This window comes from Saccopteryx leptura, chromosome 6 (genome assembly GCF_036850995.1).
Source record: "Saccopteryx leptura isolate mSacLep1 chromosome 6, mSacLep1_pri_phased_curated, whole genome shotgun sequence".
Taxonomy (NCBI): domain Eukaryota; kingdom Metazoa; phylum Chordata; class Mammalia; order Chiroptera; family Emballonuridae; genus Saccopteryx; species Saccopteryx leptura.
In genome coordinates this window covers 36,516,724-36,529,416 of record NC_089508.1, presented here as the reverse complement: position 1 = coordinate 36,529,416, position 12,693 = coordinate 36,516,724, and the positions used below count along the sequence as shown (strand labels likewise).

Sequence of the window (12,693 nt, the reverse complement as noted above, 5' to 3'; positions counted from 1 at the left end):
GTCCGACACCGAGTACCTGCTGTCGGTCAGCCGTCCGATACTGAGTACCTGCTGTCGGTCAGCGTCCGACACTGAGTACCTGCTGTCGGTCAGCGTCCGACACTGAGTACCTGCTGTCGGTCAGCCGTCCGATACTGAGTACCTGCTGTCGGTCAGCGTCAGACACCGAGTACCTGCTGTCCGTCAGCGTCAGATACCGAGTACCTGCTGTCAGTCAGCCGTCCGACACTGAGTACCTGCTGTCGGTCAGCGTCCGACACTGAGTACCTGCTGTCGGTCAGCGTCCGATACTGAGTACCTGCTGTCGGTCAGCGTCCCATACTGAGTACCTGCTGTCGGTCAGCGTCCGATACTGAGTACCTGCTGTCGGTCAGCCGTCCTGATACTGAGTACCTGCTGTCGGTCAGCCGTCCTGATACTGAGTACCTGCTGTCAGTCAGCTGCCTGATACTGAGTACCTGCTGTCAGTCAGCTGCCTGATACCGAGTACCTGCTGTCAGTCAGCGTCCGATACCGAGTACCTGCTGTCAGTCAGCGTCAGATACCGAGTACCTGCTGTCAGTCAGCGTCCGATACTGAGTACCTGCTGTCAGTCAGCGTCCGATACTGAGTACCTGCTGTCAGTCAGCGTCCGATACTGAGTACCTGCTGTCAGTCAGCGTCCGATACTGAGTACCTGCTGTCAGTCAGCGTCCGATACTGAGTACCTGCTGTCAGTCAGCGTCCGATACTGAGTACCTGCTGTCAGTCAGCGTCAGATACCGAGTACCTGCTGTCAGTCAGCATCCGATACTGAGTACCTGCTGTCAGTCAGCGTCCGATACTGAGTACCTGCTGTCAGTCAGCGTCAGATACCGAGTACCTGCTGTCAGTCAGCATCCGATACTGAGTACCTGCTGTCAGTCAGCGTCCGATACTGAGTACCTGCTCCGTGCCGTCACTGTTCTGAGAGCCAGGAGAATGGAGTGCCCAAAGAGAGACTCCCGCTGTCATGACACAGTCTGGAAAGCTAATAAACAAGAAAAACCAGGCTGCAATAATGCATATGTACATCATTAAAACAGGGCCAGTATGGAGGGGCTGATGGCTACTGTAGATTGAGTGATCTCTGAGAATGTGACATTTCAACTGGAACCTGAATGATGAGGAGCCATCCACGCAGAGATCTGGGGAGTGAGCCATTCAGACGGACAGGATGGCTTTCCCAAGTCCCCCAAGTCGGGAACAAGCTTGTGAAAGCAGAGGAGCAGAAAGAAGCCTGTATGACTGGAATATAGCCAGTGAGGCCTCAGTGATAAATGAATTTGAGAAGCAGGGAGGGAGGAAAGTTTTGTAGGCAAAGTGTGGTCGCTCGATCACAGTCTCCGTGTACTGGGAGACCGTTGAAAAGTTTCAGTTGGAAGAGGAGGCATTTGTATTTTTTAAAGATCCTCTGGTTGCTCTGGGGAGGATGGACTGTGGAGGAGCCAAAGGAGAAGCAGGAATCCCAATATATTTTCTATCTATTGCTGCATAACACTTATTATTGATTATTATCTCTCAATTCTGGGGGTTGGCGGGGCTCAGCTAGGTGATTCTTGCTTAGGGTGTCAGGCAGTTTCAGTCAGACGATGGCTCAGGCTGGACTCATCTGAAGACTCGCTCACACTCATGTCTAGCACATAAGCTAGAAAGACTCGGACAGCTAGGAAGTGGAGCAACTGGGCTGCTTGGGCATCATTCCCTGTGGTCACTCCACATGGAAAGTTCTGGTAGCCAGACTTCTTACGTGGCAGCTCATGGCTTCAAAGGTACATGTCCCAAGAAAAAGAGATCAAGGAGAAGCTCCTTTTAGACCTAGCCTTGGAAGTCACATACGTCCTTCCCATTGTCTTATTAATCAAGGCCATTATGCATGCCTGCATGGGGTCAAGAGAAGGGGATAAAAAATAAAACAAAGAGGAGGGACAGAGGCAGTCACTTGATGGGCAGTGACAAGGTTCTGGAAGAGCACGTGGGGCAGGGAATACTGCTGTGGCCTTTTGTGAAAAAGACAGTCTGCCAAAACCAGTTAGCTATTTCAGTAGTCTCACGTTGTTATGATGGATAAGACAAGGATGAGCACAGGGAAGATGAAGAAGGATCTGTTTGCAGGCAGCATTTACAGGACTGGCTAATGGTTTAGATGTGACAGGTAAGTAACGATCTAAATCAGGATGACTCTAAGAAATCTAAATCAAAATGATTAAGTCAAGGAAGACTGGAGGAGGCGCAGGTCTTTTGATAAGTTTGAAATGGCTTAATTAAGTCACTTTTTTTTCCTTTTTTAGAATAAAGAAATTCATTTTGAGAGATGGCAGACCACCTACACGCTAACCTTGGAAGCTGGGGAAAAGTTACTGAACACAAACACAACTAACCTGGAAAGGAAAGAGGCTATTGACAAGAGAATCAGTCAACTTCAGGACAACTGGAAGGACACAAAGCTCCAAGTAGGAGAGATGATTAAACACTTCCAGAGCATTGTAGAGGTGAGCTCGCCATTCACTTTCCCAGTCATGATGCTCAAATGCAGTACGTGGAAGTTGTGTTTGCTCTGTGACAATGGGAATGATATAGGGATGATATTGTGAGTTTTCAAAAGGACCTTGAGTCCTCCTACCCTGTGAATCATGCCAGTTACTTAATGCAGAATAATAATAATAATAGTATCAAAAAGGTTCAATATTAAGTATACAAATACTTGAGGTTCTATTTTACACTTTTATGAAAGAGAAAACATATTAATGTTCAGTGGAATTTCAATACACAAAGTTACTTTTCCAGATGGTCTGTCCTTGGGTATAATATATGAAAATAAACACAGTGATACTTCATCTTTCTGTTATCATCTGGAAAAACACTTTTCCAAAGAAGTGAATTTCACAGATAATTATGACTATATCTTTAAGAACTGAATGGTTCTTTGAGTTGTTATTAGGAAAATCATTATTTTGTTATGCTAAAATACCAAGTTTTTCTCAAGGACTCTGAGCTGCTTTGAACATAGACTCTACACTGTGTATGCTGTTGCTGAGGGCCTGTGTGGTTTTTATGGTTTCCTCTCTATATATTTAGTGCAAAGCTGTCTGTTTTTACTTTGTTTCTCTGAGCATACCTACTCCTTTTGCTCCGCCATCCTCTCTATAATACTGCATGTGTCAAAACCCGATAACTCAGCTTGTCAGAGATGTTTTTCTGAGTTAAAAATAAGTATGTCCCTAGTTGGGGCCTGAGCATCTCTCCTGTGAACAGAGTGCATTTTCTTTGGTATAAAGATGGTGAAATTCATTGACTAGCAAACATTGGTTGAGCACCTGCTATGTTTGTAAAAGCATGATGGTAAGTGCAGATAATGGTTTGGTGAGGAAGATGAGGACTTATGGTGTTGTTTCTCTCTTTGCTTTCTTGGTTGTGTTCTAGAGAACTGATGTTAGTGGAAAACCTCCCCTTATGTGAGGTGTGACCATAGAATTGGGCCAACCAAAGTATGTTTAGATATCATTTGTACTGAGGGTTAAAGTAGTGTTTGATTTTGGCCCTGGCCGGGGAGCTCAACTGATTAAAGCATCATCCCAATACACCAAGGCTGTGGGTTCTATCCCTGGTCAGGGCACATACAAAAATCAACCATTGAGCCTGACCAGGCAGTGGCGCAGTGGATAGAGCATCGTACTGGGACACGGAGGACCCAGGTTCGAAACCCCGGGGTCAGTGACTTGAACACGGGCTCATCTGGTTTGAACACAACTCACCAGCTTGAACCCAAGGTCGCTGGGGTCACTCAGTCTGCTGTAGCCCCCTGGTCAAGGCACATATGAGAAAGCAGTCAATGAACAACTAAGGTGCCACAACAAAGAATTGATGCTTCTCATCTCTCTCTTCCTGTCTGTCTGTCCCTATCTGTCCCACTTTCTGTCTGTCACACACACAAAAATTTTTTTTTAAATCAACCATGAATAAGTGGAACAACAAATCAGTGTTTCTATTTCTCTCTCCTTTCTCCCTCTCTCTTTCTCTCTAAAATCAATGAATTAAAAAAAAATAGTGTTTGATTTTATGTTTGTCTGCTTTTAGTAACCTCAGGAGTAGAAACTTACCCTAATGAATCAATTGTAACCACCCTGAACTTGTAAATGCAGGCAACAATTTGCTCAGTAATGTAAGGTTAAAGGAAAAAGAGATGGTGTGAAAGAATGTCACCGGCATCAGGGGGCGGGGATCCCCGCCTGAAGCCTCAGGTCACCTCCTGACCAAGCTGCTTCTATTAGTTTCCTCTGAACCTCCATGTTCACACTGTAAATGTGACAGTAATGGTACAGGGCTTGCCCTATCTGTCCTCTCAGGTTAAGTACAATAAGACAGTGAAGTTGAAAGTGCTCGAGAAACCATTAAGTGCTTTAAGCAGATGGCGGCTGTCAGAGCAGTGGTGAGAGACAGAGAGTGAGAAGCTGGACTGTGAAAGGTCTGCCAGAGCCAGACTGTTTCTAGAAAGGGAAGGAGAGAGAGCAGAGAGATGACAGTAGAAAAGACAAAAGTGGTTGAGTGCTTTGGGTTTTATGATGCTATTGTAGCACACACTGTAAATGCTAAGGATTAATTCTCATAGTGACCTTTTCAATGTGAACTTTTCCAAAATTAAAGTAGAAATAAGTTTATATAGATCAGGGGTATGGGAAAGGAGAAAGGAATACCACTGTCCCTTCCACAACACAGGTTTGAACTGCACGTAGGTCCGTTCATTTTTTCACTAAATTTAGAAAGCCCTTTGTATCCCTGGGTTTTGCATCAGTGGATTCAACCAGTTGCAGGTGAAAAACTATTTTCAAGTCTGTGGATACAGAGGGTCAACTTAAGTTATATGAGGATTTCCAACTCCACTGGATTGGTGCCCCTAACCACCACGCTCACTACCACCCTGCATTATTCAAGGGTCAACTGGATTTTGAAGCAAAGGCCAGCCAACCCGATGGTTGATATGAGCTACATGTAAAAGCTGCAAAGAGGTGTCGCACTAGGCTGGTGTCCCATCTGCTCTTTTAGACCACAGTTTGTTCAAGAAAGGAAGTGGGTTTCTGTGTGATTTACAAAACCACATTCAGCAGAGCAATTACATGGATTAAATGAGTTATTCTGGTTCTGTAATTCATTCTTAAATAGCAAAGTACTTATGAATTTTAACACTGTTTTCCAATAGACCTGGGACCAGTGTGAAAAGAAAATCAAGGAGATGAAAAGCAGGCTGCACGTTTTAAAGGCACAAAGTAAAGATCCTCTTCCTGAACCTCACGGGGACCTCCAAAGAGAAAAAGAGCTGATTAAGGTATTGAACGCCGAGGTAGTGTTCAAGATGATCATCACTTAGCTGTTTTCTGAGAAGTTGAAGTGTTTGTTTCTTTGCCTTTCAGTTTCTGGGTTGAAACCAGTTTTCACATTCAGTTGGAAAGCATTTTTCCTATCTTTTCTCTAACAAAGCATCATAGTCTCTATGGGAATTAGAATCCATACTTTTTGAGATCCATGTGTGTGTGAAAATGACAGACCATTGCAGAAATTCACTTCTGTGGATCTCAGATCTCGGGTTTCTCCTCAGGTCTTTCTGTCTGGTTCCCTGTAATGTAAGATGTGGCCTCTTAGATGATACTGAAAGCTGTTCCCTTATCAAATGACCTTGTCTTTGGCATGAGAATTAAAGTTTAACTGAAGAATTCATTTTTTTAAAAGCCAATAGGTTGAGTTTTTTTGCTCAATTATAGCATTTTTATAATCACTTCCAAATTGTATTCTGCCTAATTAATATCACACTAGCAAAAATTTCTGCATATTTCATGCCCTTGAAGATAGGACACACTTTCTGATAGGATTTACCCAGGTCAGGAACTTCTGCATCTCTTCCTTAATTTGTAGGTTTGATGTTTAAAAGACATCAGAAGCCTATTGGAATGTACTTTGTGTTTGTCTGTTTGCTTTTTCTTTCCTTCAGTGACTTCAGCAATCAAATTTAAACAATTAGAAAAAAAATGGGTAGTCTCATAACGTCAAGCTGTGCTTGAAACTCCCTACATCTTTTTTCTTCATTGTGAATATTTCTAACATGCAAAATATTTTTTTGTTGTTGTTGTTGTTGTTTTTTCTGAAGCTGGAAACAGGGAGAGACAGTCTGACAGACTCCCGCATGCGCCCGACCGGGATCCACCCGGCACGCCCACCAGGGGCGATGCTCTGCCCACCAGGGGGCGATGCTCTGCCCGTCCTGGGCGTCGCCATGTTGCGACCAGAGCCACTCTAGCGCCTGAGGCAGAGGCCACAGAGCCATCCCCAGCGCCCGGGCCATCTTTGCTCCAATGGAGCCTTGGCTGCGGGAGGGGAAGAGAGAGACAGAGAGGAAAGTGCGGCGGAGGGGTGGAGAAGCAAATGGGCGCTTCTCCTGTGTGCCCTGGCCGGGAATCGAACCCGGGTCCTCCGCACACTAGGCCGACGCTCTACCGCTGAGCCAACCGGCCAGGGCGCAAAATATTTTAACCTAACAAATGATATGACACACTGCTATGAAACGACCACTGAGCTGGAAAAAAAAACCCCAAACCATTACAAATACAGCTTTAATATCGCACCCTTGTGATTTCCAGTGTACTTACCCCCTGGAAGGGTCCCCAACCCTGAGTGTGTTCTTTCATCATTCTCGTGCGCTTCTCCATCATTCTACTACAGGTCTGTAGTTCTCAATGAAATACAGGAGTGGTACTTTTGTTTTAAACTTTACGTGAATAGCACCATACTATCTAACACATACAATGCATTCGTTTCCCCTCATTATGATTTTGAGTGATTAGTGTTGATACCTATAACTCATTCATTCTCACTGTTGTGTTGTATGCATTATCTGAATATAAAACAATTTATTCCTTTTCCTGTCACTCGGTATTTTCAATTATTTTTAAAACTTTTGATCATCTGATAGGAGTGAGATGGTATCTCTTTGTAGTTTAATTACTAGTAAGTTGAACTTTTTTCATGCTTATTGCCTCTTCAGATTTGCCCTTCTATGAATTGCCTATTTTTACCCTTCAGTCATTTTTCTGTTGGGCCATTTGTCTTTTTCCTATTCATTTGAAGCAGCCACTTATTTATTTTAGATAAATCTTTGTTAAGTAAGTATAGACATTGCAAATGTCTTCTCCTATCCAAGAGCTTCTGTTTCTACTTTTTCTTGGTGTCACTGGCTAAAAAAGGATTTTTTTATTATTTTAATATAGATTAATTTATCATTATCTTCATTTATGATTTGTTTTGTTTCTTTTAGGCTATCTCCATACTAAAGTAATAAAGATAGACTCCTACATTTTCTTCTGAACGTTTCAAGTTTTGCTAATTTACATCTTTATTCATTGAAGAATTGATTTTTGCATACCTTTTGAGTTAAAGACCCAGTTTTTTTAATTCATATGGATAATCAGTTGTACTGATGCCTGGTTATTGGTTGAGTCCACAAAGGTTTTAATATTGCCGTGCTATATTAGAGAGCCTAGTCAAAGCCTGAGCGGTTCGTTTCTTTATGTAGCCAAAAAACTTTGTCTTGCATCATGTATTGTATGAACAATTGGAATTCTATAAGTAGTTTTGCAATATAGACAGCTTATCTGGTTACATTAGGAAAGGACAACTGATGTGTTCTCTTTTGCAATTAGTTTGGTAGCAAATCTGGAATATTTTAATTTAAATAGGGAAGCATGATTTTTGAAATGTTTGTACAAATGCTGAACATTAGCTATAATAAATTTCCACAGTAGATCTTGCTCTATGGATCGTTTGATTCCTTGCTTTTTATACTTAATATTTATGAACATTTTAGAGCTCTCAAGACAATGCCGAATGGATTTCTTTTCAATCATACATTTTGATATCTGGGGATTTACTGTATATCAGGCATTGTGGCAGGTCCTGGGCATTGCAAGGTTGTCATGGCCCCAGCTAGTACGGAGCTGACAGTCTATATTGCTAGAGCAGTGGTTCTCAACCTTTCTAATGCCGTGACCCCGCAATACAGTTCTTCATGTTAAGGTGACCCTAAACCAAAAAATAATTTTGATGGCTACTTCATAACTGTAATTTTGCTACAGTTATGATTCGGAATGTAAATACCTGATATGCATTATGTATTATTTTCCAATGGCTTTAGGCGACCCCGCCGGGGTCGCGACCCACAGGTTGAGAACTGCTGTGCTAGAGAGACCCGTGTTAACCAAAGAGTCCCACTATATGCATAGGCATGTGTGAGAATAACTGTAAGCATGAATAATGTTACAGGGAAAAGGACCAGGGACCATGAGAGCGACCATGAGAACATAAAACAGGAGTCCCAACTTCGTCCAATGACTCAGTGAAGCCTCCTCTGAGGAATTACCTTTGTGTCTGAGATCTGACAGTGTGTCAGTAGAAATTCACTAAACAGTTATGGAAGCATCAGGGTGGAGGAATAGGTACCACTTCCAGCCTAGTAACTAAAGAAATAAAAATTTAAACAATAACTAGGAAATTTTACACACATTAAACTTCCCCTAAAAATATATGAAACTGGACACCAAAAAGTATGTGGAGTCAGTTCTCTGAGGGCACGTTTTGGCCCTATTTGTCAGGAGTCAGAAAACTATCCACATTCAAAAGCTTTGGATGCGTTACCTTTCCTTGGATGCGTTACCTTTCCGTTATAGGAGGAAACCAACCAGCTGTCCACACCGAACGGATTTAAACTTGGCTGTGCACGACTGAGACACGCCTCCCTCCTGTGCGGGCCTCTGAGCCAGCACCTCTGAGCTCCGGGGCCTCGGGGCCTCTGGGCTTCCTGTAGTCACATCCGTGAGTGTGCACCTCCGCTCAGGAGTTGCCCACTTTATATTCTCTGGCTCATTAAAAGTGATCCACTGCAGTGCTCTCATCCACTTTAATAGAATTGTGGAGGCTAAAACTAGGCAACAAAAATATAAGATAGTGATTTCTGATCAAGATGTTCTTTCCTAATCTCCATGCAGCCTTTAAAAAGGATTCTCCAGACCACTTTATTAAACTTACATTCTTGTTGGCATGTTGTGACATCATACCATTTAGAACTCTGAAAATCAGTCAGAATTTTTATTGTTGCCACCCCTCAGCCTTATTTCTGAAGTAAATATACTACTTACAAAAATTAGGGGATATTTCAAAAAAGAACAGGAAGCTATAAAATATCTCCTAATTTTTGTGAGCAGTATAATTAGTCGCCTCTTCCAGATGTGTATAGACAGGAGCGAATGGAGCCCTTAAAATGTGCCACAGTAGGAAGAACTGTAACTGTAAGCACAATAAAAACCACTATTGGGTGTTCTGGCTGTTTCTTTTTACTCCCCGGTAGTGAAAGTAATTTTCTTAAGTCCTAGAATTGAAAAGTTTAAATTTGACAAATAATTCACCTTAAAAAATAAATGTTTCCAGGGCCAGAGTATTCTTCTGCTAACCAATCTTTGCTAATTTATTAAGAATTTATTCCTTCTCTAATTTTATTTAACTTTCTTTTCAAAAGTTAACCAAAATAATTCCCTTTGAACAGAACCTGTTGTTAGATGACTGTCACAATAGCAAAAGTGCTTTTCTTAGGTGTTTTTTAAAAAGGGAAAATTATACTTCATACATTTCTGTAACATAATTTCAGAATTTAAAAAGTGTGTGTGTGATTGTTGCTGTCCTCTAAATAAAGGTAAAGACCTACCTGACTTAAAAGAAGAATGAATTATATAAACGTCGGAACTACCTGAGGAAATGAAAATTGAGGTAGAAAGAGTTTTCCTTTGAGCAAAAAGGTGGTGGAGAGCTAGCCAACCACAACTGCAGACGCTCGCCCTGGGCTGTTTCTCATTCAGGAGGTCCCGCCCCCTTCCGGGACTCCCCTCCCCCAGAGTCCAATCAAAGGATTAGCCTGCAGGTTTGGAAACAACAGCAGTTTGAGTTGAAGGTTTGTTGTTTTATTTCTTTTTTTCCTCTCCCTTTTCTTGTGTTTAAATGCAGGAACTAGAGAAGTCTTTGGCTAACTGGACTCAGAACTTGACAGAACTTCACACTATGAAAACCGACTTAACCCAGCACATTCTTGCGGAGGACGTGATGGTTCTGAAGGAGCAAATAGAGCATTTGCACAGACAATGGGAGGACCTCTGCTTGAGAGTAAGTCAGTTCACGCAGGGCACTGCTCTTCTGGAGTTGACTGAAATGTCTCTGAAGGCCGGACAAAGTAGAAAGGAGCTTCATTTCATTGGAACGGAGGCCCTTTTCAGCTGGAGCCCAGCCGGCTGCTGTCCCTTTGGTCGGCAGCAACACGGTGAGGCAGATTTGACCCTTTGTTTCTCCAGCACTCAGTGTGTGGACTTGGCACATTTTTAATGAGCCTTTAAAAAAACATCATGTTAAGTGTGGAGGGGCGCTGAAATTATGATCAGCTCTGTGGGCTGTGCTCTGTGCCTTGTGCAGATGACAAGCGCTAATCTGTACATTAGAATGAAGACTCGGTGAAGGGATCTTGTCCAGACTTAAAGCACAATCTCTGAGGCATCTCTCTGGGCCAAGTTATACGTTGTGCCCCACACCGGCAGGGTGGGCAGGGCGGGCGGCCTTTTATGCAAGACCTCTGCATTCATATGCAATCTGGTGTTTATTTCAAGGAGCTGATTTTTTAAGCTCTAAAAGAAATGATCTACTACACTAAAGTTTCTCACTGGCTCACTTCTACTGATTAAGAATTGGAGGAGGGGGAGGGGTACAAAGAAAACTGGATAGAGGGTGACAGAGGACGATCTCTCTTTGGGTGATGGGTATGCAACAGAACTAAATGGCAAGATAACCTGGAAATGTTTTCTTTGAATATATGTACCCTGATTTATTGATGTCACCGCATTAAAATAAAAATTTATTTATATAAAAAAAAAAGAATTGGATTGTGGTCAGGGTATTCTACAGTATGTGTTTATGACAGGCTCAGGATGGAATTAAAGAGTTTCAAATAGATCTTGGTTTTAAGAACATGTAATTCTAAGAAAAATAAATCCCTGGATCTCATTTTTGTGAATTATGAGATGTACTTTTAAGAGTCGAAATTCAGACACTTTTGAGTGCTAAATTTTAATAAAGACATTTTTCTTTCATGTTTTTTAGTATTTAATATTCACAGTGGACCCTACTTTTAAACGTCCTTTTAGAATTTTCATTCAAATTTTACATAAAAGAAAATACTTAGAAAATGTGAAAAGTATTCTGAAAGTTAAGCACTGACTAGGGTCCAGATGTTTCTAATTGTTACCATTATGAAGCCTACCGAAATGACTCCGTGCAGGATGCTGGGATTTTTTTTTTTTTTTTAAGTGAAGATAAATAGGTGCCCTGAGGAACGGAAACACAAAGCTTGGTTTTGAGGGGATGGTTCTTTGTGCCTTTTTGACACATTGGGTCAGGCGGGTGGGTGTATAAACATGAGACACTTTTGCTTCACTCTGAACAGAGAGCAGCGGAGGCAGGAAAACCTCTGGGAGCGCAACCTGGGTTTCCCCCTCTGGGAAGTGGGTAGCTAAGCCTTCACGGAAAGACTCTGGCTGCCTGTTTTAACTTTTAAGATTCAAAAGATTTTTAGTACATGAGAAGACTTTACGTTAGAAAAGGCTGATTTCATTCTTTATATTTATTGAAATAATAAATGTAAAGCCCATAAGGAGAAAGGCCTGTGGCTGATACCAGCTTAGGGGTCGCTGGGGCGTGATGGAGCAGCCGGTATTTCGGGCTGGCCTGCTGCTGCAGACCAGTATCAGTTCCCATTTCCCTGGTTTCTATCCAGAGCCCTTGTACGGAATGGAAGGTGAATTAAATGAGTGATGTGCGTTTTTTCAATCTTACTTTGCTTTGTTTTTGTTTTAAAATACAAACAGTGAGTAGAGTATTAAAATGACTAATTTTCATGGTCTATTTGCATTACAAATGTTAAGACTTATAATTTGATCTATATTATAGTTTTTAATTAAATAGGCAGGACATTGTCCTTAAGTAGGTATAAAGACTATAATTTTTTTTAAAGTGAAAGGATTTGGGTCATAAAGTTATAGATTAGCATGTAGCAAGCGTTCAATAAATGTATACTGAAAGAACAAAAATAAATGAAGTTTAGGTGATGATTAATGTATTCACCCGACCTTTTCTGTTTCTAATTTTTAATATAACCTGGTAATATTGGATAAAAGAGAATCCTTTTGATCAGTTACAGTTCAGGTACAATCTTTATGTTGTTGCTTTTTATGATGTTTATCAAAGGCATAAGAAGATTCTATTGTTAAACCCTAGGAGTTTAAGAGGCAAAAGCATAATAATTTAAGTCTATAGAGCTACTGATTACAGTGAATGAAATTCACAGCCCTTCTGATGGAGAGGGAGGGGAGGGGAGGGGAGGGGAGCAGACCGCTTTCCTTCCTGCCCATATTTAGCTGCCAAATGCATTTCCATTTCCAGGTGGCTATACGCAAGCAGGAGATCGAAGACAGACTCAATTCATGGGTTGTGTTCAATGAAAAGAATAAGGAGTTGTGTGCGTGGCTGGTGCAGATGGAAAACAAAGTCCTACAGACAGCAGATATTAGTATCGAGGAAATGATTGAAAAGTTACAGAAG

The 12,693-nt window shown here is 41.8% G+C and overlaps 1 protein-coding gene across 5 annotated transcripts in view; it reads left to right on the top strand.

Annotated features, from left to right (window-relative positions):
• Positions 1 to 12,693, top strand: part of SYNE2 (spectrin repeat containing nuclear envelope protein 2) — a 350,331-nt gene that overhangs the window by 302,981 nt on the left and 34,657 nt on the right. For all 5 annotated transcript variants that reach the window (XM_066342067.1, XM_066342066.1, XM_066342065.1 and 2 more), the window contains 4 exons: positions 2,310 to 2,510; positions 5,216 to 5,341; positions 10,057 to 10,212; positions 12,535 to 12,693. In XM_066342067.1, coding sequence (XP_066198164.1) covers positions 2,310 to 2,510; positions 5,216 to 5,341; positions 10,057 to 10,212; positions 12,535 to 12,693 — 642 coding nt within the window. The remainder of the gene's footprint in view (positions 1 to 2,309; positions 2,511 to 5,215; positions 5,342 to 10,056; positions 10,213 to 12,534) is intronic.